This window comes from Hippopotamus amphibius, chromosome 5 (assembly GCF_030028045.1).
Source record: "Hippopotamus amphibius kiboko isolate mHipAmp2 chromosome 5, mHipAmp2.hap2, whole genome shotgun sequence".
Taxonomy (NCBI): Eukaryota; Metazoa; Chordata; class Mammalia; order Artiodactyla; family Hippopotamidae; genus Hippopotamus; species Hippopotamus amphibius.
The window spans coordinates 2,889,413-2,916,039 of record NC_080190.1 but is presented as its reverse complement, the minus strand read 5'-3'; the positions used below and the strand labels follow the sequence as shown (position 1 = coordinate 2,916,039).

At 45.8% G+C, this 26,627-nt stretch overlaps 1 protein-coding gene across 6 annotated transcripts in view; it reads right to left on the bottom strand.

Annotated features, from left to right (window-relative positions):
• Positions 1-1,486: 1,486 nt before the first annotated feature.
• Positions 1,487-26,627, bottom strand: part of C5H10orf143 (chromosome 5 C10orf143 homolog) — a 42,676-nt gene continuing 17,535 nt past the window's right edge. For 3 of the 6 annotated variants that reach the window (XM_057737569.1, XM_057737568.1, XM_057737567.1), the window contains exons 3-5: positions 15,594-15,759; positions 15,425-15,487; positions 2,671-2,868 (exon numbers count right to left, since the gene is read on the bottom strand). In XM_057737569.1, coding sequence (XP_057593552.1) covers positions 2,744-2,868; positions 15,425-15,487; positions 15,594-15,759 — 354 coding nt within the window. In that variant the 3' untranslated portion in view covers positions 2,671-2,743. Of the gene's footprint in view, positions 1,899-2,670; positions 2,869-15,424; positions 15,488-15,585; positions 15,760-26,627 lie in introns of those variants that run through there. The other 3 variants (XM_057737571.1, XM_057737566.1, XM_057737570.1) reach the window with 3 other exon arrangements.

Genomic DNA, 26,627 nt, shown 5'->3' with positions numbered 1-26,627 from the left:
GGGGTGAGGCCAGAGGCCAGGAGGACGAGGTGGGCTGCAGGACGTGCCGCGGGCTCTGCTGCGCCCGGGCCTCTGCTGGGTGAGAAGGCCGGCTGGTGGGCTCTGAGGGGTGCAGGGGTGGTTCTGGAAGCCTAGACGCCGCACGCTCTACCGCAGGCCTGTTCTAAAGGGACAGGGAAGGCTGAGGCCACACCTCCCAGGGCGCCCACAAGCTCTTCCGTGCTGCCTTTCCTCTTTACCATCTAAGAACTGTAGGAATTCAGGATAAAACTGCTGATTTCCACACGCCGGCCGGCTTCACATCACCCCTCTTGTCACATCCACTCCTCGTGCGCAGCGTTTCCAGAGAAGATCACCTGCTCTGGCCTCAGGGCGGGGGCGGGGGGGGGGTGTCGCAGGGCAGGGGACGGACCCTGAGTGGTGGCCAGGCCTCGTGTCCCCTCGGGGTTTCCCGCTAACGACAGCCCGCGGGTCACCGGATGGGAGTGAGGCTGAGACGCTGGCAACAGCGTGGGGAGGGGAGCCCTGACCTCACGTCCACCAGACCCTACCCAGGCGCCCGTCCTGACCAGGCAGGCTGCTGCGCAGGGGCTCTTCCTCCCCCGGAGGCTTTCCATCCGTGTAAACAGCTGGGGTGACCCGTGTGCTGCTTCCGTTACCAAACGCCTCACTGCGAACCTCCCCATGAATGGGGGGAAAGGCAAGCACTTACACACAAAACAAAATGTTGTGATCTAAGAATCTTCATGTTTTCCATAAAAATTAAGATGTCTACCTCATTCTGAGAAGAGAGAAGCAAAATAAACCCCTTTAAAAACGTATTTTTAAGGCCACAAATCTCAACAGTTTCTCTCTCTCGGCCTTGACTGGCGTTTCATCAAGCCACAGCTCCGCGATCTTACTGGGGGTTAACTACTTACTGACTCCAAAGATGCTGGGGGCAGAAAAGTCAGCGCCTGGAGTGCGTCCTGGGACTGCGGGTAACCCGCCTCAGACGGCGGTGCACGAACCTCCTTCCTGCACCCCGTCCTCCTCCGCCCCATCCTCCCAGTACGAGCCCTCCACGACGACACACCGTGACGGTTTATAGACGGGGCTCCTCGGGACGGGGTGCTGCGGGCCGCTCACCGGCAGAGGACACGGCCGCGTGGATGCCACACGGGAGCACGGCCAGCACAGGGCGGCGTCCGCCTGGCTCTGGAGGGGAGAGGGCCTGGGAGCAGGCCTGCACCTAGAGGTGCCGTCGGGACCCAGCTCTAGGTGACAAGGGCATCTCAGGGAGCCTGCAGTCTCCACGGTCAGACCACGCACTGAAAACCCAGGAGAAGATGAGAAATTCCCATTTTAATATAAAAGGGGTCCCGCGCCTGATAACTTCAGCTGGGGAATCACCCAGAACAGACTGGACACCAGCAAGGACTAAAATTCAGCTTCAGATTATAGAGCATTTTCAATATAAAAATAAGACTTTTAATAAAAAGGGTACACAGTGGCTCTGGATACAGCCACACAACGGTAGAAAAGTATAAAGCGGGAGACATCTGGGTACGGCTCCCTAAGCCACAGGGCTTTCAAACCTCACAGGAAGTTTGATACCGAATTTTTTTACATTTAATTAATGCAATCGATCTTCTTCTCAAGGAAGATGCACTTGAAAGGAGGCTTCGTGAGGAGGAACCCTGGAGGCTTTTGCTCCGGCTCTGGCACGGAGGACGCTGGGATTTCCTGACGGGAGGACACCGGCCGCTGTCTGAACAGGTGGGCGCCCAGTTCCTCCCAGGAGAGGCTGACATCGCTGCCTCTGACACCCAGGCTGACACGAGGGCTCCAAACCACAACTGGAATCTTCCTTTTTCAAGCTGCATCTTCTACCGACTCTCCGCATGGTTAAGGTGTCCCTACAACGATAAAGCGTCGTGGGAATTAACCTTGGCTTCACAGTCACCAACACAAAGCACTGCATTTAAAACAGCTGAGCTGCCACTTATTTCTGAGGTAAGTACATATTTACAGGATATATATATAAAACATCATAATTAAGATATTTAAAGCACTTCCTACAGTGCCTGGTACATAAAATGTTCTCAGTAAATGTTATTTCTCTTCTCTCCTACAGTTCTACGAGAGGGGAAAAAAAAAAAGAATAAAAATATCATTTATATAGATTCATACACAGGATTTTAAAAAATGATGTTTAAACACGGAATATGGATTCCGCAGAAAAGCCCTGCGGCAGGCGCCTCACAGGGGCCAGGGTCCGGAAGGGACCAGCTTCGCGAGGCTCCCCGACCCCCAGAGCAGACCTCCTGTCTCCTCACCTTCGCCCGCAGAAGTGGCTGGGGCGGACCCGCGGCCAGACACCGGGCCGCCATGAAGGAGGGGGCTCAGCCATTATCCAGACATTCTATCACACGCACCGCGATCCCAGCAAGAGCCGTGCGGCTCCGTGGCCCAGGGCAGGGGCTGCGACGTGCCGGCGGGAAGGTCGCCGGGCCGGCTGAGGCCAGGAAGGGAGCGGTGGGCCAGGCAGTGGGGGCACAGAGCAGTCTGGCATCGCTGGTTCCTGGAAGGCGGGAGCCAGCCTGAGCCGCGGGGACCCACAGGAGAGACTGAGGACCAGCCGTTGGCACGGGAAGCAGCACCCACTTCGCGCGGGTGGACCATGGGGCGGTCAGGACAGGGCGCTGCGGCGGCCACTGACCTACCTGGGGGGGGGGGGGGCCAGGGAAGGCACCGCAGAACCTCACAGGACGGGCGAAGGCACCCAGGCAGGAGAACGGCGGGCCGGAGTGTTCCGGAACCGCGGACGCCGTCTGTGCCGACTGGAGCCAGGGTTCACGGCGCACACAGAAGGGGTGGGCGATGTGCCTGGAAGGTCAGGGGAGGTCAGGCGGCGCCAGGCGGCGAAAGCCCCGAGCACCACGGGGAACACAGGGGTCGGGTTTGTCTGATGGGCCTGCGCTTCCGAAAACAGTCTCAGAAGTATGTGTATAGCAGGCGTCCCTTCACAGAAGGGTGTGCTAGAAACACCTGGCTGGACAAAATCAAACTCGTCTCTTCGCTGTGATGCTCGGGGCCAACAGTCTACTGTACAGCAAATCTCCAAAACGTGGGGAAAGGATGCAGCATTTCCCAAACTTCTCTGGCCGGAAACTCCTGTCAGGAGCCCCTCAGCGGCAGGACCCCAGGTGGGGAAGCGCTGCTCTGGGCAGGGGGAGGGGGAGAAGAGGTCGGGCCGACCTGGGGATGCTCAGCTGAGGGGCCGTGGGAGAGGGAGCGGAGGGGAAGGTCAGGAGGCAGGACGGCAGGGAAGGCGGCCTCCCAGGAGAGAGACGGGACTGGGGAGGGTGCCGGGGGAGACGAACAATGCTTTTTAGTAAATCTCATCAGCGTTACTGTCAACACCACCACCGCGTGCTCAGAAACGTTTTTTTAAGGTCTTTACTGAGATGTCTCACTCCTGCCCCCGTCCCCACCCTCCTGGTTGGATGGGGTTTATCTGAAGACAAGTTGGAGGCAGAATGAATAAGACTTGGGACATTTAGACACAAAGAGACATATCAACAAGGGGACCGAGATCTAGAATCTTTCACACAAAAGAACCTGCAGGAATCACTCATTTAAACCTTTCATCCAATCTCTGTTCCCTGCTATGACTTCAAGGTCCCCCATCATCGTGCTCTTCTCCCCACGGTCCAGCTTGTCAATATCCCTCTCAAAGCCCCTCTCAAAGCTCGGACCCCCAGGGGCACCCACAGAGGACCTGACCTGCCCCTGACACAGGAGTGAGGTCTGACGTCCTCAGACTCCGACACACCCGATGGCAGGGACCAGCCACTGGAGGCATGTCTGACGGCAGAGGTCTGGGCACTGAGCCCCTGATTTGATAAAGTCATGAAGGAAGAGGATAGCTGTGCCTTAAATGTCAGTCTTATTATTGACAATTAATATGCCTGTTGCCTGAGTAGGCTGGAAAAGTGACATTAAAAGCAATACTGGGAGATACTAGACTTTTGATAAAACACAATTCCAATATTTTTCCACCAAGCATGAGAAGGATGTCTTCTCAAGAGAGTTTTTTTGTTAGTTTCTAATATTGGGATCAAAGGGACTTAGGTCCAAAGAGACACCTAGACACATCATAATAAAACTGTCGAAAACCAAATAATCTTGAAAGCAGAGAGAGAGAAGTGCCACATCAAGTATAAGGAGCCTCAACAAGACTAACGGTGATTTCCCATCAGAGGCAGTGAGCTGAAAATTCTAGTGCTGAAAGGAAGTCAAGCAAGAATTCTGTACCCAACAAAACTATCCTTCAAAAATGAGAAATTAAGACATTCCCAGATAAACAAAAACAGATAAAATCTGTCATTAGTAGACCTACCCTACAAGAAATACTGACAGGATCCTTCAGGTTAAAATTAAAGGATATTAGTAACTCAAATCCACATAAAGAAATACTGTGAATGAGATTTTTTTTTCTAATTATTACCAATAAATAAGAGTTTCCCTACTTCCCCCCTGCATCCCAGCTGTCTTATTTCAACAGTATACCCTCTGCCTTGGTGCATGCTTTAAAGGGACCCCTCTGGCTGTACCTCTCCATGGACATTCCCACCCAAAGGCCCCGTCCCCTTCTAAAGCAGCAGCCTCCCCCAAGGGGCATTCTCCTGAGATCAGAGCACGTCACTAGTGTGCTTTCTACAGGCCTGCATTGGAGAGGGGTGTGGCGAGCTGGGAGCAGGAATGTGTGCTCAAGGCCCCTGGTATGTAGGACAGGGCCTAGGCTGAGAAGGGGGGTGGGCCAGGGGCCAGCTCTCCCTCATTCCACCATGTCCCAGCGTGGGACTCTGAGAAATTCAACAGTTCTGTATTTGAAGCTGGCCGTCCACCTTGCTGTGAAGGATTGTTTGTCTGTGTAAGTCTGAAATAGTGGCAGAGAGCAGAGCACACACCAAGGAAAAGACGTGATTCCTGAGCTCACGTCTGCCTCTGTTCCACATGGTCCTGAAGCTCCTGCATGCTGGCACCCGTCCTCGCCCAGTCCATGAAGACCATTCCGGGGGCGGGGGTGGACTGCGCGGACAAAGCTGAGTGCCCATCTGTACCCAGCGGCAGCTTCTGCTGAGCAGCTCAGAGCAACAACAAGCTCCCTCTGTTCATAATGGGTATCCTGCGGGATATGCTTGAAGGGCTCTGGTTTGGGAAATGATCCATTTGGACCAGGGGAAGGATGGGTGGCGGGCCCTGAAGTCGGGGAGCTGGGCGAGAGCGAGGTGCCCTCCCACAACCGTCTCTGTTCTTCTGAGGCTGAGTCAGGTGCGCGTGCTGGCCTGAACCCCGGCCCAGGCTCCTGAGGGCTGCAGGTCCGCCCGCCGCAGCAGTGTGACGGGTACACTCTCACCCCAGATGTGCGAGGACCAAGCGCTTTGCAGAGGAGCTGCTGCTGAGCTTGAGAGACAAACCGGCAACTTTAAACATAGAGTATAAGGATGAACACATGTTCCAGGAGATGTCTTGCATTTCAGACTAAAAATATTGTACGCACAGCTTGCCTGGACTTCAAAAACAGGCATCGAGGACAGACTTTCCAAAATCCATACAGGCTGTTTTCTGAGCTAAGTTTGCTTTATCTCAAATTCAATGCCATGGGCTCTAAGGGAGGGACATCCTGGCACCTTGGAGGGGATGTTGATGTCTTTTTTTTTTTTTTTAATTTTATTTTTTATTTATTTTTTTATTTATTATTTTTTTGGGGGTACACCAAGTTCAATCATCTGTTTTTATACACATATCCCCGTATTCCCTCCCTTCCTTGACTCCCCCCGCCTCGAGTCCCCCCCACCCTCCCCACCCCAGTCCTCTAAGGCATCTTCCATCCTCGAGTTGGACTCCCTTTGTTATACAACAACTTCCCACTGGCTATCTATTTTACAGTTGGTCGTATATATATGTCTGTGCTACTCTCTCACTTCGTCCCAGCTTTCCCTTCGCCCACCGCCCCCTCCCAAACCTCGAGTTCTCCGGTCCATTCTCTGTATCTGCGTCCTTGTTCTTGTCACTGAGTTCATCAGTACCATTTTTAGATTCCAGGATGCTGATGTCTTAAGAGGCTGCCCTGGAAAGAGCTTGAGGAGCTTCCAGAGCCCACGTACCCACTGCTGCTGCTGCTTTTAAAAAACATTTTTGTTGTTGTTTTCATTTTTTACCTTTTGACCCCCTTCACCAATTTCTCCCACCACCACCCCCCCACCCCCACCTCTGGAAACCACCAATCTGTTCTCTGTATCTATAAACTTGTTTTGTTTTGGGGGGTTGTTTGTTTTTTAAGATTCCACCTATAAGAGAAATCATACAATATTTGTCTTTTTCTGTCTTCTTATTTCACTTAGCATAATGCCCCCAAAGTCCATCCATGTTGTTGTGAATGGCAGGATTTCCTTCTTTTCATGGCTGAGTAATATTCCATTGTATATACAGCACGATTTCTTTATCCACACAACCATCCTATTTTTGCAGTTCATCTTATATTCAACAATCTTGTCGAACGTTAGTTCCAGTAGTTTTATCTGTAGATTTTCTTGGGTTTTCTATACAGATAATAGTATCAGGAAATAACAGTGCCGTTTTTTTCCTTTCCAGTTCTCATTGGCTTGGTTTCTTTTTCCTTGTTTAACTGTCTGAGTTAGAGACCCTGGTAAGCGGAAGAGGTGACAGCAAGCAAACCTGGGATTCTCTTCATCACAGAAATGCTCCGGCCAAGCGTGATGACCCTTAACCTTCCAGGACAAGCCTTCCGTCCCTGGTTTTACCACGAGTGGGATCTGGAGTGACTGAACGCTGTTTCTGCCTCTATTCAGAGGATCACTTGGTTTTTTCCTTCTCCTTTGACCAATGTAGTGGTTTTTCCCTTTTTTTTTTTCTTTTTTTAAGGTAAGAAGTGGATTTATTTAGAGAGAAACACACTCCACAGACAGCGTGTGGGCCATCTCAGAAGGCGATAGCGGCTGTGGTGGTTTTCCTAATGCAAGTCATCCGTGTGCTCCTTCATGCAGGATTTCTTTTAACCTGTAAAACCACCTGAGCTGGTAGCTTTTGAGAATGTTCCCACGTTATTCCATTGTGATTGGTCTATGTTCTCTCTTCTGGAGTCAATTTTGGCAACTGAATTACTACTGGGGGCGGGGGGCATTCCCACTGCATTGGCCTTCCCAGCGCTGAGCCTAGCACAGCTGGCCCAAGTGTTCACACAGGACAGTCCCCTTTGCATTTCAGAGCATTATTCCAAGGTCCTTGGTGTCCGCTGTTACTAAGGGGGGTCTGTTGTCACTAAAATCATGGATTTCATGGACTGTTCCCTCATGGGTAGCATTCTTTCTCTCTAGCAGCTTCCCAGAATTCGGTCCTTAATGTCCTTCAGTTTTGCCATAATGGATGTGCAGATACATCACATCCAAGACTCAGCAGGACTTTTCAGGAATACAAAAAAGTATAGACTGCAACACAACAAACACCCACCAACCACCACATGCCTTCAGAGATACAACATGACAGACACAGCTGAAACACGCTGCATCCTGGTCCCTCACTCCCTGCCTAGAGATAACCTCCTCACGCTGACTCGATGTTATCACTCTCAGGAATGTTTTAATTCTTTTAGTTAATATGTATCGATATTCTACATGTTAAAAATTATATCTAAACGGTGTATTCTATACATATCCTTCTGTAATTTCCTTTTTTAAGTTTATCCATTCTCACTGCAGTGTATATTTCATTGAATACATATAGCCAATTCACTTCTCCATTCTCCTACTGGTGGAAGTCTACGTTGCTTCTGCCTTTCCGCTAAGCAGTTAGTGCTACAATCACTTTGTACACATTTCCTTGGGCACCTGCGAGTATATACCTAGGACTGAAACTTCTGGGTCACAGGGATACCCACCATCCCCTTTACTAGCTACCTGCTCTCGAAGTCACTGTGCCAGGTGATACTGCCTCCAGTAACGTGGACAGGTCCTTCAACTCACATCCTCACCCACACTTACAACACCAGACATTTTAATTTTTGCTACTCTGATGCTTTACTTGCATGCCCTTAATTATTAGTGAGGCTGAACATCCACTCATATCTACTGGCTGATTGGGTTTCCTCTTCTCTGAACTGCCAGTTCATATACTTGACTCACTTAGCTGCTGCTCTCTGTTCTGTGTGTTGCAAGTGTTGCCCCTGCCTCATGGTATTTTCTTAAACAGTGATGGAGGAATTTTGATTTGCAGCATCTTATGTACACAGTCAAATAAATTAGTCCTTTGCCTTTGGGTTTATTAGGTTTTCTAAATCATCCCAACATCATAAATACATTCTCCTATATTTTCTACTGAAAGCTTTAAAGGTTCATTTTGTTGATTTTTTTTTTTTCACATTTAGGTTCAACTTCCCCCCACTTGCAAGAACTGGATTTCTGTGTGGGGTAGAGATCTAATTTTACTTTTCCTCATATGTGAGTGGCCAACTGTGCTGGCATAATTTTTAGAATAGCTGGTCATTCCCAACTGACTGCAATACAATGTCTGTAATACATCTGGCCGCCGTACATGCTTTGTCTGAAGCTCTTGATCTTCTTCACTTGTCTGTTTGTCTATGCCTAGGCCAATAACACTGTCTTAATTACTACAGCTTTCTAATACATCTTGACATCCAACAGATGATCTCCTTCACTTTGTTCTTCTTCAAAACTGTTTGGCTACAAATGCCTTTCTTCAATTTTGGGAAATTCTCAGCCACTCTTCTTTTCGAATCAGATCTTTTCATTATCCTTTTCTCTCCCATATCCTAAATTCCTTCCTTCTGGAAATCCTAATGAACCTTCTCATTCTTTCTTCTGACTGTTAACCACACTTTTTCTCACTTTATCTCTCTTGCTGTATTTTGGATGATTTCCCCAGATAAATCTCCTAGTTCACTAATTCTGTCTTTGACTGTGTCTAACCTGAGAATTTTTTTTCAGGTTAGACCATATCATTCATTTTTAGAAGTTCTTGTTTGTTTAATCTTCCAATTCTTTTTTCAGACTGTCCTTCTCAGCATCATGGCCGTATTTCTTTTTAAATCATTTTTAAAAATTTAAAAATATTTTTACCTTTATAGTGAACTTCAGGTTTTTTATGAATTCAGATTCTTGCAGGTTTGCATTCTCCTGTTGGTTAGAGTTCCTGACGTGCTCCCCCACTCCACCCCCAGCTCCTCCGTGGTAGATCTGTTTACACAGTTTACATCACTCTGTTGTGATCTCATCCTCAGTGCTAGCTGTTTCACCTCCGGACCCTGTATGCTCTGGGTGGTGGAAGCATGCCTACAGGCGGACTCTGCCTTTGCCACTGTCCAAGGCTTTAAGGACTTTAATAGTCTGTGTCTATTTTTATGTTCACGCTCTAACTTCTGGTTTCTGTAGCGCTGAGACGGAAAAAACTTGGAGCCCACACCCATGATGGCCTGGTATTTTACAGTACAGGCCGATCTTCATATTTTACAGTACAGGCGGATCTTCAAGGCACAGAATTTTATGCAAGGGTCCAAATTCTAGCTCCCGCATCTCCGCTGGCCAAAGTCTCATCTATCTCTGGACCTTAGCATTCTACCCCCATCCCCTGGGCCCATTCTAGGTCCAAACCCAACAACAGCCACAAAGGAATATGTCTGTATTCACTGCTCTGCTTCTTTCCTCATTTATATGAGTAACCATATTTAATGTTTTCATCTGTAGCAGGAGGAGATACATTTGCATTAGCTTAGTCTAATGTGCTTATAGGAAATCTAAATTGCATTTTTCTTAAAATACTAACTTTTCTGTGAAAATTCATTTCATCATCTCTTTATAGTGTAACATTTTATTCCTAGAGAAAGAAGTTTTAGTTTTGTTCTTCTAGTAACCTGAAGGCTCTCTGTTCCTTCAGAGCCTGGAAATGATCTCAACAACACAGTTTAACTTTTTTAAACTATTTTTCTGGCATCCATATTCAGAGAAAACGTTTACTGTCAGAAGCAATATCCGAAGATTTTGTCAGCAAGTCTACTCAAACTCATCTATTTTGGGATTCACACTTGGCTACAGTGACACAGCCAAACTCCTCTCTTGGCCGGCTGCTTCTTCCACAGGTTGAATAATTCAGCCCTATGTCTCAGCCAGGAAGCTCTGATGGTGTCTGGGAGTGACATCTCTGAAGACCCATCGCCTCACTGCTGTGCTTCTCAGGGGGCGTCAGAGCAGGCTGGGCACAGCCTGGGGGTGATGCCGCCACACGGGCTGTAGGCACAGGACCAGCAAGGAGAGCGGGAAGAGGGGTGGGCTGCGGTGTGGGTCCTGGAGCCCTCGCCCCCCATGAGCCACAGCGCATGTGGGCCAGTCACTTAACCCCTGTGGACCTTATCTGCAAACTGACGGGGTTAGACCAATGAACTCTGGGGCCCCGGAGACCCAGACCTCAGGGAAAATGCACAGAACACAATCTGATTCCTACAGGATGATCAGTGAAACCCCCATGGATCCCTTTGTGACTGCCTTTCCTTCTCTCAGGACATAAGAAGAAGGACCGACAAGCTGTTGCTGAAGCAGGACACAAAGAGCGACCCACCGCACGCGGATCTCCTTTCTCAACCTACGTCAGAGCGTGGCATTCTCCCCCTCGCCCCCTGCTCCCGCCTGACACCTGGGCCCAGGCAGCACTCCCGCCGCCTCCACAGGCACAGGAAAGAGAGAACCCTGTTTACACCAGGCTCTGGGTCCATTCCTGCTCTGTGCAGTATTTATAGATGCTACAGACGTAGGAAGCAATTGCTAATAAGACGGACAGGTAAATAAAATAAAGTAAATATTTTAAAGGTCACCCATTTGGAGATAAGAAGTAATACAAGGGGGAAAGCTATCCATTTAGAATCAGAATAATCATCGTTGGGCTCTCCTGCTGTCCCTACAGGGAAAACCGAATCCAGACAGCAGACCACCCCCTCCCCCCGCCCTCTCCTCCTCCCTCACCACCGCCGTCAGGCAATGGATTTCAATGTCACAGAGCAAGTCATACAGAGGCTTGCTAAGGCGGCTCCCTTAGTACTCACCCTCCACACTAATGAAGAGGGTGTTACCCAAAATCAGTCTGTCAGGGGCCGGCAGCAGGGGGGTGGTCCACAATAGCAAACGCAGCGTGCTGTGCATGTCGGCTTTTGTGTGGCAGTTCCCTACCACCCTGGGTAAGAGCCCAGTAACCCGACACACACGGGGGCAAAGGCGTGTCCGTGATGGGCAACGTAAGGGCCTGACTGCCTTTTGCAACCTAACGCCCAGGTTCTCACCGCTGCCCATGACGCCTGGCTGGGACCGGCTCCGCCAGCACTCCCGCATGCCGAGCCTGCGGGCAGCCAAGACCCCAGGCCCACGTTTAAAACCGCAGGCTTTTTGTTTTCAGGAGGATCTGTCCACTCCTTAGGTGATAAGCCCAGGTGGGGTCTAGTCAGAAAAGAGAAACCAATCTTGGTATTTCAAACAGAAGGATGTGGGATTCAACTGCACAAACGATGGAGGAGAAGAGATGTCACACAGGGGAAGGGAGGCACACTTTCCCCCAGGAGAAGCCCCACCCTCCCTGGGCTGAGCCCAGGAGCCACCCAGCAGGAGCTGGGACCCTGGAGGGAGGGACGGAGAGACTGCCTCGGGTGGAGGGAGGGGGAGGGAGTCATGCCCCGGGAAATGCATGGGAGAAGGGCGCGGGGAGCGGCGCTGAGAGGAAACAGACAAGTGACAGTCACGCTCACCCAACTGAGTCTCCCCGAGGAGCTGTAGAGCATCAGTGGCCACGGGCCACTCAGAAAACGGGGCGCTGAGGACACAGCGCCTTTCCCCAGCGAACACCCTAACTCTGTTCTTCCTGTAGTTTTCTGCCTGTTAACGCACCCCCTTTCACGCATCTTCACTTGGTTATCGTGGAGACCTCTCACAGTCTCGCTAGGTTTCACTTAATGGGAAGAATTTCCAAGAGCGTGATTTCCACAGCACACTTGGCGACTGCAGACCCTGTGCCAAGCAGGCTGAGCTGACCGGGAAAGGAAGACGGCTGCAAGGCGTGGCCCGGCCCTGGGCCACTCATGGGAGGAAAGGAGCCTGCTAGAGAGGACGACCATTGCTCTGCTCCTGGACTTGCAGCTTGGACGGTGCAGAGCAGAGAGGGCAGCCCACCCTGGGGTGCAGGGTAGACACCCCAAGTGCCATAATACCAAGTCCCTCCACAAGAATCGGGATGGCTTTGCCCCAGCTGTCAGTAACATGCACAGGGTGACTCGGGGTGAAAAGAAGCTGTTTCTAGATAATAATTTGTACTAGGAGTTGAACTTGAGCAGTGATCACCCTGAGAAACTGTCAGCAAGGACTGAAACAGCCATCCCATGACGAGAGCTGGGATGGACCAAACAGGAGTCTCACGTGCCAGCCTGGAAAACGCGTCTGAGAAAGTCAGCGGAAGAAACCCTTGCAACGACTCACAATAACAACAAGGAAAAGCTTTGCGGGAGAAAGAGGACAGGAACTCAGGCATCAAGCAGAGACACCACGTGAGAATGCACGGCAGAACCGATGAGATTGGCTGATACCCCGCTGAGGTCAGAAACACACCCGAGAACTGGGATGCAAAGGAGGTTCTCAGGGAGAAGCACTAAACAGGCCAAGAAGCACAGGTAAGTTTCCCGTTAGGGCTTCTACACAAACTCCCCCCATAACTGCTGCTTCTCCTTGAGCCAAGGTTGCCACCCCAGGTCCGCTACGGGAACCATGGGCAGGACAGGCGGGCTCGTGTGTGAACGGGGGTGCACTTGTGAATGGAGCTGTGTGTTTAATAAAGTCTTCTGAAATTTGGAATTGCTGCCCAGTGGTGATTTACCATTAAGCACTTCTCCCTGGGATCTTGCATTTCTAAAAATACTATTTGCTTTTTATTTAACACTGAGCCTTTTGATGTTCTAGAATACAAAAATAGTTTCTTATTATTTTAAAAGCTTAAGAGAGAAACTAGCCATATTATTAGAAAAAGAAGATATATGCAGCTATAGTCTGTTCAAATATCAAGAGGTGCGGCTTTTCAAATTCACATTTCAATCTTTATTTACATAAGACTTTTAGAAATAGTAGGTGTAAATATTAAAGCACCCAAGCCTGGGTGAAATTTTATTGAGAATAACTACAAATAAAGGGAAACTGATTTTTTAAAGTCATTTTCTGAAATTTAGATGAAAAGAATATTGAGCATTAACGAAAAAATGATATATTTACATATCAATATAGGTTTTCTGTGCGCAGATTCCTCTCCTAGGAAACACACGGAGGCAAGCTTGGGGAATTACAAAGGAAGGAAAACCCTAATCAAATAGGTACTGTTGTTCAAACAGAACATTAGCTTAAATGATCCAATCAGTTGCTTGAGCCAAATTTTTTCTTTAAGCCGTTCATGCCAGAAGACAACCTCTCCGAGCACTGAGATCCATATTACATCCCAACTGTTTGCCCAACAGCTGGGGTTTGAGAGACACGTGCCAGGGAAGTGGGATAAGAACAAGGAAGGCTCCGAGTCAGTCACCAGCATTAGAGCAACCCACCCACAATGCGCGCGTTCTGTTCATCCCAAATCCAGGGCACGTCTGGCAGTTACAACGAATCAACCAAAACACAGGAAGTTCAAGTTGCTGGATCTTTGATTTCACCACAAAATGCAACATACCCTGCGGAAACGTTCCTGAGGGTGGAGGACAAGATGCAGAGAAGCACATCGTCACGGGGTCGGTCTGCCACCCACCTTCGTCTTCACCCTTGTCTAATGACCGCATGTAATCAGAGGGGCACGTGGGTGATAACGGACTCAGTTCTAGCCCTTGGTTTAGAACAGAATCATTGCCTCTCTCTACAAAACCATCGTCTGCAATGCATCAAGTGACGATTCCAAGTTTACTGACTCAATCTTTTGCCTGTCAAAAACAGAAATGCGTTTCTCTAAAGATCTTCAGGGACTGATCCTGAAAATACTCACAAAGACACACACACACTCACAGACACAAACACACTCACACACACACACAGTCACACTCACAGACACACACACACTCACAGACACACACACTCAGACTCACACAGACCTTCACACTCACACACACACAGACACACTACAGACACACTCACACACACTCATAGACACACACTCACAGACACATTCATATAGACACACTCAGACACACAGACACACACAGACACACTCACATAGACACACACTCGCAGACACACATAGACACAGACACACACATAGACACACTCACAGACACACTCACACTCACACAGACACACTCACAGACACACTCACACGGACACACACACACTCACACACACACTCACAGACACACTCACAGATACACTCATATAGACACACACTCAGAGATACTCACAGACACAGGCACACACACTCAGACACACAAAGACATACACACACACTCACAGACATACACACACACACTCACAGACACACTCACATAGACACCCACACACCCACAGACACACACACACTCACAGACACACTCACATAGACACCCACACACCCACAGACACACACACACTCACAGACACACTCACATAGACACACACACTCACACACAGACACACTCACACAGACACACACTCACAGACACAGACACTCACAGAGACACTCCTGGTTTCTATGTGGATATTAAACACAATTCTATTTTATTGCAATATGAAGACTGCAAATTTAAAATAAAAAAAAACAGCAAGAATTACAGAGGTTTCAAACCTATTAACTTCTTTTCAGAACACGTTCAAACTTAGCAGCGAAGGCATCATGGCGCGAATGCACACATTACGATTTTCTACCCAGCACAGGAGCCGGAGAACCTGACTCCAGCACCATTAAGACCTCCCTTTATTCTGAATTAATGGTATGAATACTGTGCTTCTCCTTCTGAAATCTGTGGTTTATGTGATGTTTATGCCAACTTGAAAGAAAAGCTTAAAGAGGGAAAAGGAAAAAACATTGATTCCTATTTGGATAAGTAAATGAGGTTAGGGCTTTTCTCTAAGATGTCCTCAAATAATCTCTATGTTAACCATATCCAGAGACCGGTTCCCTTCCTTGAACCCCGTTTTTAGAAAGAATTTAAAATGTATATTCAATTTCTAGTTCCAATCTGAAGCTGGAAACAAATTAGTTTGCAGCCGGGTAGAAAGCTAAGAAAAGCTTAAATCAATCTGCACCTTTTTACTTACATCCCGCACGCCTCAGAAACGTAATGGCTCCTTTTATGAACTTTGCTTTATGGATCTAATATTTAAGGACCAGCCTATCTGTGATGTCCCGGCAAGAAGGTTAATACACTTACAGACTCCCCCGCAATGCACCTTGGGCAAGGCTGGGCCCAGCTCCTTCCACCGTCCCGAGGAACCTATTGAATAAATCACAGCCGCAGATGAGTCAGAACAGGGGTCATTTACACGTCTCATCAGACGTTTAAAGGCTGGTTTGGTGGAAGCAGGAACCTACCCCCACACCTGGTCGTCCCTGGCTGCCGTCTGCCCTCAGCGCGGGGAGGTGGCCTCTGGGCTGGGTGTCCAGTGACTCAGGCTCCTCGCTGCCCCACGATGCTGGGACGTGTGCCTTCACCTGGGGGCAGCCCCGCTCCTGAGCTGCGGCTTCTAATCTCCTGCATGCCCGTTTCTGCAACACACAAAATCTCACTTGACATGGCCTCGTAAAGCACACAACACTCTAACCGAATTTGCTTTCTGAGAACCTCAGCTGCAAACACAGACCCCTGTAGAGCTGGGAAAGTTTATAGGACGTTTGAGGAGATGACTTTAAACGTTATCTTTCGGGAATAACCACCATCAATGACACTTAACCTCGTTATTTCTAGCATTGTCTGGTAGTTACTTAGCTTTACAGATTTAAAATAGTCATTTTAAACAATTTTGGCCGAAACTCTTGTAATAAACTATTGTGACTGGCTTATTGATACTGAAAATGTACAAAACCTATAAATTTTGTTCAAGAAACTGGTCATACACTTCAATACATTTTGCCTGGTATCAAGTTACATCCTTTCTTAATACAGTATGAATAATTCACACGTAGATAATTCCTGTCTTCCTGACACTGAAGAGTAAACTAATTTTGTTTCAAAAGCTGCACACCCAGCCCATCACTGACAACCTCTGGGAAAGTCAGCATTTGGCTCCTGCCTCCCCGTGAACTAGAGATGAATTACAAACGCAGTCCTCCAGTGCTTTGTGGGGTAGCAATGACTTCAGTGACACAGAGCTGAGAGGCGGGAGGGGTGGGGGGACCACCCTTTGCTGGCACCACTGCTCTGTCCTGGGTCTCTGGGCCAGTGGGTGGCCCCACTGGTGGACAGCTCCCGCCCGAGTCAGAGAACAACCTGGTACACGGGCGGCCCCACCCCACCTTCAGTCACTGGCATGATTTGTGCCAAATCTGCTCATTATCTGTCCTGTTATTTATTATTTTCTAAATTGGCTTCCTTTACTTAATGGATTTACCTAATACAGAAACCCTCTATCATGGGTTTAGAACCTTCTATCATGCTAGTTTTACTCTTCCCTAACATGCCTTAAAACAGGTACCCGAGGATGAAAACGGAAAACGTTGACCTCTAAGCCCCTTAAACCACTGAGAATAATGCCCTGGGGTAAAAAAAAGTGCGGACTCCAGGCGGCTGAGACAAGGGCAGAGGCACAGTCACCACTCCCCCGCCAAAGTTCTTCCTGAACACCAAGAAATATAGAAAGGTCACAGTCACTTCTGCATCGAACCACACCCCGCGCACAACCTGAAGTTGGAGAATGCTGACATCTGAGAATACGGCCAGTGAGAAAGAAAAGTCACCAAACCCCAGTGCAGGGTCCCCTCTGCTCCAGCCCACACCCCCTGATGCAGCCCTGAGCTGAGCAAGGGCAGAAGGGGAAGCTGTGAGCCGGATGGAGGGAAGACACCAGCGAGGGTGCGGTGCGAGTGATGTGCCCCCAGAAAGCCCGCCTACATACAGCAGCCAGGAGGAGCCTGAGCCCCGGAGCATGGACTTGGGGCAGGGGCTCCAAACTCCACACCATGGAAACAGACAGATGCCATTTAAACCAGCTCTTCTCCAAACTCACAGCTCCTGGGAGGGAAACAGGCAAGAGAGCGGGGGAGAGTGCCCCTTGCGTGCAGGGTGATGAAGATGAGAAGGAGTAACAGAGAAAGTTTAGGGTCCTACAAGTAAGGAGGACCATAATATCAGGAGACTCACACCCTCCCCTGTCCGTCACCAAAACAGACAGACACCTGCTACACCTGGACTCCGCCAAATTAACAGCAGAGCTGCCTTTAGACCAGCAATCTTTACAAACACCCAATAACATAAAAATTCCTGCTGAAAAACAACCAGGAATCAAAAGAAGGTTGTAATTCAAACACTCTAAAAACATAATTAAACAAACATTTGAGGATACGAAAAGCCACCTTGAATTAGAAATGCAGGATGTAAAAACAGAAAGGGACAAAAACATGGAGAAACCAAGAGAGACTTGAGTGAGATCAGACAAGTAATGGAAGGAAAAAACACAATTATCTCAAATGAGGAATAAATTATAAAATGCACTACGGAGAATAAATTCAAGTGAAAATTAATAAAATCCGGCAAAGACGGACAGGAGCACAACCAAGAGAAGGAAAACAACATAAAGGGAAAAAAAGGGTAAGAAAGGAAGCAGCAGGAGTGGAAGACAGAGGGAATAACATTCATAAATCAGAGTTCCGAAAAGAGGAAAACAAAATAATAGAGCAAAGCTAACGTTAAAGCTATAATCTGAGAAAACTTCCCAGAAACAGAAAAATGACTGAATCATAAAATGAAAAGGCTCACAGGGTACCTGGGAAAATTAACCCAGAATGATCAACACTGAGATATATCCTAACAAAACTAGGAGATTTCAAAGATTAAGATAAAACCCTCAAGGCCCATGGGCACGCAGATCAGTGAACGTGCAAGGGAACTGGACTGGCATCTGGCTTTTCAAAACCAACATACGAGTAGGACGACAATGGAGAAACATTCTTTTAAAACTCAATGATAGAAAATATGAACCAAGAATTTTAAATCCAGCAAGCTGTCCTTTAAACATCAAGATTACAGAAAAAGAGTTTCAATATATGTGAATTTAGAGAATACGACACCCATCAGCCCTTCTTGAGGATTCTACATGAAGGTAAGCTTTATCTCACCAAGTGATGACTGGGAAAATTCCAGCATAAGGAATTTTCGTAAGCATTTGAAAGTATTTAGGTGTACAGATGAGATTAAATTTAAAATAAAGGGATTAGGCTGAAAGACTAATGTGCAAATATTATATACTCTGACAAAGCAGAAATAATTCAACTAAAATATGAGAGACGAAGGGAGAGGGAAAGAGGAAAAATTCTGACTGTACAGGTCAACATTGCATAAGTGACAGGTGCATATTAAAGGATACTGGAAAAAAATGGATAAATCAGACAGCAAAGAGTTAAATGATAAAACCGATTACTAAGGACATTAAAATAGGTTTAAGTACAAAAGTAATCACTAGAAAATACAAATCCTCCTAAAACCAAAATAAAAAATCTTAATAAAAAGGCAAAGAATACAGACTGCATAAAGAAATAGCAAATATAAGAAAATATACATAATTATGAAATATTATGACAGAGTTGCAAGCAAATAAATCAGTCACGTCAAATATTCATTAGCTTAACTCACCTATTTAAAAAAAAAAGGTTTTAAATTTGGTTCACAGAATAAGACCCAAGTATATGCTGTATATGAGGCACACCTAAAATAAAGTGATTTTGAAAGGCTAAAAATGAAAAGAATGGACAAACATATACTAGCAAACGAAAAGAGGAAGCAGGAACAGACCAAGGAGATTTCAAGCCCCAAAGCACTAAACGCAGCAGAGGACGTAGTTAATGCTAAAGCCAGAGTTCACAATGAAGACACAATGCTCATGCGCCAAACAATATCACCACCACCTTTATGAAGCCAAGATCATACAGAGACACACGGACACAGAGACATGTGAATCGTAGGAGATTTAATACACCACCCTCAGTACGAGGCAGGGCAAGGTGCAAATAATAAGACAGACAACCTAAACAGTGCTCCCAAACAAAGTAGATCTTATGGATGTATACTGAACTTCATACCCTGATAATAGAGAATCACATTCTTCTCAAGAACCTACAGCACATTCACAACAACTGATCGTATACTAGGTCATAAAGGAAACATCAATAATTTCCATGAGGAAAACTGAAAACAACACTTTCTGGTCACAACGCAATAAAACTATACATTATTAACAAAAACAAAAAACAGGAAGGCATGTCCACTTAGATGTTTTAAAACCTGATCATTGACTTCCAGGTAAAAGAGGAAATATAAACTGAAAGCACAGAATTTTAAAAATAATCACAAGGAAAACACTACCTATCAGAATCTATGGAATGGATTTAAAGCAGTTATTAGAGAAAAATTCATTATACTAACACTTTATCAATAAAAATGAAAGAATAAAATTAATGAATTAATGAATCTCAGCTCATAAAAACTAGAAAAAGAACACCACAGTATCCCACAAGAAACACAAGGAAGGAAATAATGGAAGGAAAAGCTGATTGATGAAGTAGAGGTTTTTCCAATGAAAAACAGCAGATCTAAATCCTGGGGATGTGAGGGTGGAGGGGGAGGAATTAACAAAACAGACAATCCACTGACTAACTTAACTAAGAAAAAAAAGGGAGAAAGCACAAACACAGAAAATAAGAAATGACACAAGGGAAATAAACAATGAAACAGGAGAAATTTTAAAAAATCATAAGAGACTATTTTGCAGACCTCTATGCAAATGAATTTGAAAATATAGATGAAATGGATAACTTCCCAAGAAAATTCAGAGGACAAAAACTGACCCCATCAGAGACAGGAAGCTTAAACAGGAGACTGTTGCAGAAGGGAAAAACAGAAAGGGTTGTAAGCAAGTACCCCACAAGAAGCACCAGGACCAGCCAGTGCCACAGGGGAATTCCACCAGACTTTCAAAGGTCAGATCGTTCCAATGCGCTACACAGAAATTATTCCAGAGCACCAAGAGGGAAGGAGACTTCCCAACTCCTTTCGTGAAGCATGCATGTACAACTCTGATAAATCAGATGAGAAGAACAAAGGAAGAAAGCTGCAGACCAGTATTGCTCACGAATATCAATGCAAAAATAGTACATAAAATATTAACAAGTAGAATCCGATATCACATTAAGCAATCACATATCATGAACAAGTAGAATATTTTTCTAGAAATGAAAGTTGGTTCAGTATTAGGAAATCCATTAATATCAGTTACTGTATTCATAAAGCTAAGGAAATAATGTTATCTCCATGGACGCTGAAAAATCCTTTGACAAAATTAAAAACCCCTTTATAAAAACTAAAGAAAATAGGGATTGAGTGTTATATTATTTTTAAAAAAAAAAATATTTATTTGGCATGCTGGATCTTAGTTGTGGCATGCAGGACCTAGTTCCCTAACCAGGGATCAAACCTGGGCCCCCTGTATTGGGAGTGTGGAGTCTTTTTTTTTTAATTAATTAATTTACTTATTTATTGGCTGCGCTGGGTCTTCACTGCTGCACACGGGCTTTCTCTAGTTGCAGCAAGCGGGGGTGGGGGGGGCTACTCTTCATTGTGTGCACGGGCTCCGCACTGTGGTGGCCTTACTTGTTGTGGAGCACTGGCTCTAGGCATGTGGGCTTCAGTAGTTGCGGTACATGGGCTCAACACTTGTGGCTCACGGGCTTAGCTGCTCCGAGGCATGTGGGATCTTCCTGGGGCAGGGATCGACCCCGTGCCCCCTGCATTGGCAGGCGGATTCTTATCTACTGCACCACCTAGGGAGTCCCAAGTGTTATATTCTTAACATGAAAAACTATACATACCTTAATCCTAAAGCCAGTATCTTATTTACTGGGGAAAGACTAGCAGTATTTCCACTAAGATCAGGAACAAGGCAAGAATGCCCAGCCTCCACCTCTGTTCACCACTGTCCCCGGGGAATTACGTCACCCAACATAGTTACAGGAGGGTCAATACCAAAAGGCCTACAAACAACAAATGCTGGAGAGGGTGCAGAGGAAAGGGAACCCTCCTGCACTGTTGGTAGGAAAGTAAATTTGTGCAGCCACTATGGAAAACACTATGGAGGTTCCTTAAAAAATAAAAAGAGAACTACCATATGACCAGCAATTCCACTCATGCGTTTATATCTGGAAAAAATGAAAACTTAAATTCAAAAAGATACATGCACCTCAATGTTCACAGCACCACATTTACAATTGCCAAGACATGGAAGCAAGTCAAGTGCCCATCAACAGATGACTGACTTAAGAAGATGTAGTATATATACACGATGGAATATTACTCAGCCATAAAAAAATAATGAAGTATTGTCATTTGTAGGCTAGACCTAGAGAACATTATGCTTAGTGAAGTAAGTCAAAGACAAATACCATATGATCTCACTTATATGTGGAACCTAAAAAATACTACAAATGAATATATATACAAAACAGAAACAGACTCGAAGAAAACAAATTTGTGGTTACCAAAGGGAAGGGGTGGGAGGGACAAATTAGGAGTATTGGATTAACAGATACAAACTACTATACATAAAATAGATAAGCAACAAGGATTCACTCTCTCTCTATACACACACACACACACACACACACACACATATACAGCACAGGGAATTACACCCAGTATCTTGTAATAACCTATAAAGGAATATAATCTGAAAAAAAAAAAAAAAAAAAAAAACTTCCCTATGCTGTATACCTGAAACTAACACAATATTGTATATCAACTATACTTCAATAAAAAAATAAAAGGGTAGTACTGGTGATAAACAGACAAACAGACCAATGGGACATAAGTCCAGAAATAAACCTGAATGCATATGGAAATCTGGCCTCGCAAGCCAGCGGGATAAAGATGGACTCTTTAATACGTGGAGTTGGGACACCCGGGCGGCCATTTGGAAAAAGATAAAATACAATCTGTTATCTCACACCATATACAAAAATAAACCTCAAATGGATTAGGGAGCTAAATGTAAAACAATGAAACTATAACTCCTAGAAGAAAATGCAAATAGATGCTTCTTAAACCTCAGGGTAGGGAAAGACCTTCTAACTGTGACTCAAAACCCAGAGCAGCAAAATGAAAATTGATAAATTTGACTATATAAAAATAAAAATGTCTGCAGGGCAAAACAAAACAAAACCCTAAACAAAGTAAAGAGATAACTACAAAGTTGGAGGAAAATATCTGCAGCAGACACCATAAGAGAAGAGCTAATAACCCTAGTATATGAAACTCTCATAAAAATTGTGGGACGGGAACAGTTTCCTAGAGCTATCTGGGATGCTGTCTCCCGGGTTGCAGTCCTAATTTTGCCCCAAATAAACTCAACTCACAACTCTTTAAAAAAAAAAAAAAAAATTGTGGGACAAAGAACCAGAAACCCAAGAGAGAAATAGGAAAAAAAGACATGAACAGACAACTGATGAAGGATGTTATAAAAATGGCCTCCAAACACGGGAAAAGCTCAAACTCACTTATGTTTACAGAACTGCAAATTAAGACAGTATCTAGACACCACTGTCATCTACCAGGCTGGCAAAACTTTTAAAGTGTGATGCTGCCTCTGTTGGTGAGACTGTGGGAAACAGGCACCTCCTACACACTGCTGATGGGAATGCAAATTCTGCAGGGAAATTTGGTGATAGGTAACAAAGTTCATACACATTTTTTAACTCAGAAACTACACCTCTAGGAATCTACCCTCCAGGCACACCGACAACGCTGTGAAAAGTAAAAACTGCACAAGGTTATTCACTGCAGCACTGGTTAAAGTGTAAGATACTGGAAACAACCTAAATGGAGAGCAGTGGGATAAGCGTGGTACCTCCATGCAGTGGAGCACCACAGAGCAGTGAAGACGAGGAGGAAGGTCTCGGGCTGACAGTGATTTCCATGATACAGTGAGTGTACAGTAAAAAGACAAAGTGCAAAAGAATATCTGTAATCCGCTATCCTTCACATAAGAAAGAAGGGGACACAAGAAAGTATGCACCTCTCTGCTCACGTGTGCAAGAGTAATACAGGGAGGATATATCAGCAGCTAAAGAGAGTGGGTGGGAAAGGCTTGGCCAGAGGGGGGCTGGTACCAGCCGTGAGGAAGGGGCCCCAGCCCACTGAGCTTGTTCTTGGGTAGCTGTGAGTCTCAGAACCATAGCAACGTTTCATGTGCCCAAAAAATACGTTCGAAATTTAAATCAACCAGGATGTCAGGGAGAGGGGACCCAAATGGAACACAAAGAATAACAAACCGACTGTATTACAGAAGAAAAACACAGCCCTGGAGGACAGAAGCATCCCGAGGAACCCTGGAAAACACTACTGTGACTAGACACTTCAAAGGCTGATGACAGACAAAAAGAGCCAATTAGAAACTACGGAAATGAAAAGTATAGCTATGGAAAAACTCAAAAGATGACTAAATAGTGAGTCACTGATGAAAAATAATCAACTATGAGACAGAACCAAAAAAACTACCTGGACTGCAGCACAGAGAGTCACAGACACAAAAAACTATGAAAACCAGTAAAGGAGAACAAAGGCAGATTGAGAGGATCCAACATACACACCTCCTCCATAATCGGAGGGTGAAAATAAATAAGTGATGGGGAAGCAATGTGTGAACTAACGACAGAATTCTCCAGAATCAAGGCCGGAAATGAATTAGATTTGAAAATCCAACCAAACACCACACAGGATTGACAAAAAAGAACCTACCTCCAGACATATCACAATGTAATTGCAGAACATCAAGGAGAAAGAGAAACGTAAACAGGCCATGTCTATAAAAGTACCTCTTTTAAAGTAAAGAGGCTGTACGCAAACACTGACTCTAGTTAGTAAATCTGTGAGGGTTACCAGTTTTGAAACTACTTTATTGGCAGACTAGGATTGAATAAATAAGTAAATATACTGTAAGAGCCAGGTTTCTACTGTTGAAGAAATGTTACAAATAAAGAAAGGGAGAAGGCTACAGTGAACCCAGGGGTGCTGGATTAGAAATGGAATTATTCGTATGAGTGCAGTTTTTAATACACATCCAGATAGATATATAGAAATATACACAGATGTGTGTGTATATATATGTAAATACAAACATATATACATTTACCTACACGTATTATTTTATAACGTACACATTTCCTAGCTACGTCTGCTGAGAACAATGGCCTCCTACCAGCAAGACTACCTCTAGCCCCTACATGGTTTCTAAATACCATTCTCCCATTAAAGGAATCTGGGCTCCGTGGAAAGTGGCTGATTCAAGGATGGAGCAGGGAAGTGTAAGAAGAGCCTTAAACATTTTGTGGCACCCAACATAAGAAAGAGGTTTTTTTTGCTTTTTGGTCTTTGTTTTAAAGGACAAGGGCACATCAAAAAGAAGTAGCACCAACCTGAAGGAGTTCCTAGTGGCCAAAGCTGAAACAGCTCAAGCAATAAAATACATAACAATAGCAGTGGATCATAACCCACAGAATAAATACCCGTGAGGGAAGCCAAAACATAAATAACTGAAGAACTGGGGGAGAAAGGATAGTTCTTCCTTGCAGATGAATTCTAATTAATGAGTGTAAAATGAATGCGGGAAAGACAAAATCATCATTAAGTCAATACCACCGTGAAACATATTTCAGGCAAGATTTACTAAAATGATGCTCAATCAGGAGGCAAAGCTTTAAGGATAAATAGGATATCGCACAGTCTCAAAGTATCTCCCCCAGGGTGTTTATTAATTCCAAAGGGAAAACCAGTAAATTTACAGGGGATGAAACTACCTCCATCCAGAGACAAGGTTAACATCACCAGTAATGAGACGTCCTGACATCACCGACCGCTGGTGTGATGCACTAAGAAAGCTAAGGTCACCTCTGTGATATTCGTGCCAAAAGAATGCACAACCTCAACCTCATCACAGAAAGCGCTGCACAAGCCAAACTGAGAGACATTCTTCTGCAAAGTAACTGACCACTGCTCCTTAAAAGTGCCACAGTCAGGAAAGGCTGAGGAAGCATCACAGACTGGAAGCGTCCCAAGCACATAACAGGACTAAGTGCAACGTGGGGTCCCGGATTAGATCCAGGAACAAGGGTGTTAGTGGGAAAACAGGTGGAACTGGAATAAGGTCTGTAGTTTGGTTAATCGTCCTGCACCAATGTGAACCATGCGGGCCACTACTTACACGACGATTCTCTATACTGGTTTTTTTTTTTTCCCCAACCTTTCTATAAGTCTAAAACCATCTGGAAATAAAGTTTTAAAAATGAAGATAAACATCTCTCGTACCCACGGTGGCATGTATACCACACTTCTAGAAAGAGGGATGTAATAAGCCAAACTGCCTTCCCAAATCCACTAATCCTAATTTTCCCCTCTGGAGCAACATAAAATAAACAGTGACACGTGTATGAGATTAGAATCCTTTCCGATGTGTGAAGACAGCTCTCATGTACTTCTGAGGCTTATTCTCTCCAACAAAACTTCCCTGCTGTCTTTCACTATCCCATATCCCATGTCTTCCAGAATCTTCCTATTCTAGTCACCCTGCCCTAGAGTGTCCAACTCGTCAATATCCCTCTCAAAACGAACCATGCAAAATTCTTCCTGCGCACTGTCCCCACCTCCACAGCTTGGTCCTAAGTCTGCAAGGAAAAAACCCCCGCTGGCTGAGGGGTCCCAGCGACCATGTCATCAGGGTCCATGTGAGGCTGGCACCCTCCCCAACGCCTGTCTCCTCCACAGGAAGCACCATCCCATTCCTGCTGCCTACTGAGAGTCCTTCTTTTCTAAATTTAACTGTAGGCTCTGTTACATACTCTTGTTAAGTCAAATTTGATTTCCAAGTTTACTGCCAAATACTGCCGTGATCACGTGAATCGCCTTCACGATTGGAAATACGCAGCCTTCTATCTCACCTGAGTCAGACTGCTGAAGACGACAAGACCAAGGACCTAGAACTCTGGTTACGCAGGATCTGCTCAAGCTTTACACTGCAAAGAGGGGCATGATGTGCAAAGGGGGTTCACTGTCAACTTCCAATAATCTGGGCAGGACTTCCCTGGCGGTCCAGTGGTTAAGACTCCATGCTTCCACCGCAGGGGTGCAGGTTCAATCCCTGGTCAGGGAACTAAGATCCCACATGCTGCGCAGCTCGGCCAAAAAAAAAAAAAAAACTAGGCAAAGGGAAGAAGTGGAGATGCTAAATGTGCCATATGTCATTTTTTTTTCAGATCTTTATTGGCGTATAATTGCTTTACACTGTTGTGCCAGTTTCTGCTGTACAACAAAGTGAATCCGCTGTGTTTATACATATATCCCCATATCCCCTCCCTCCTGAGCCTCCCTCCAACCCTCCCTA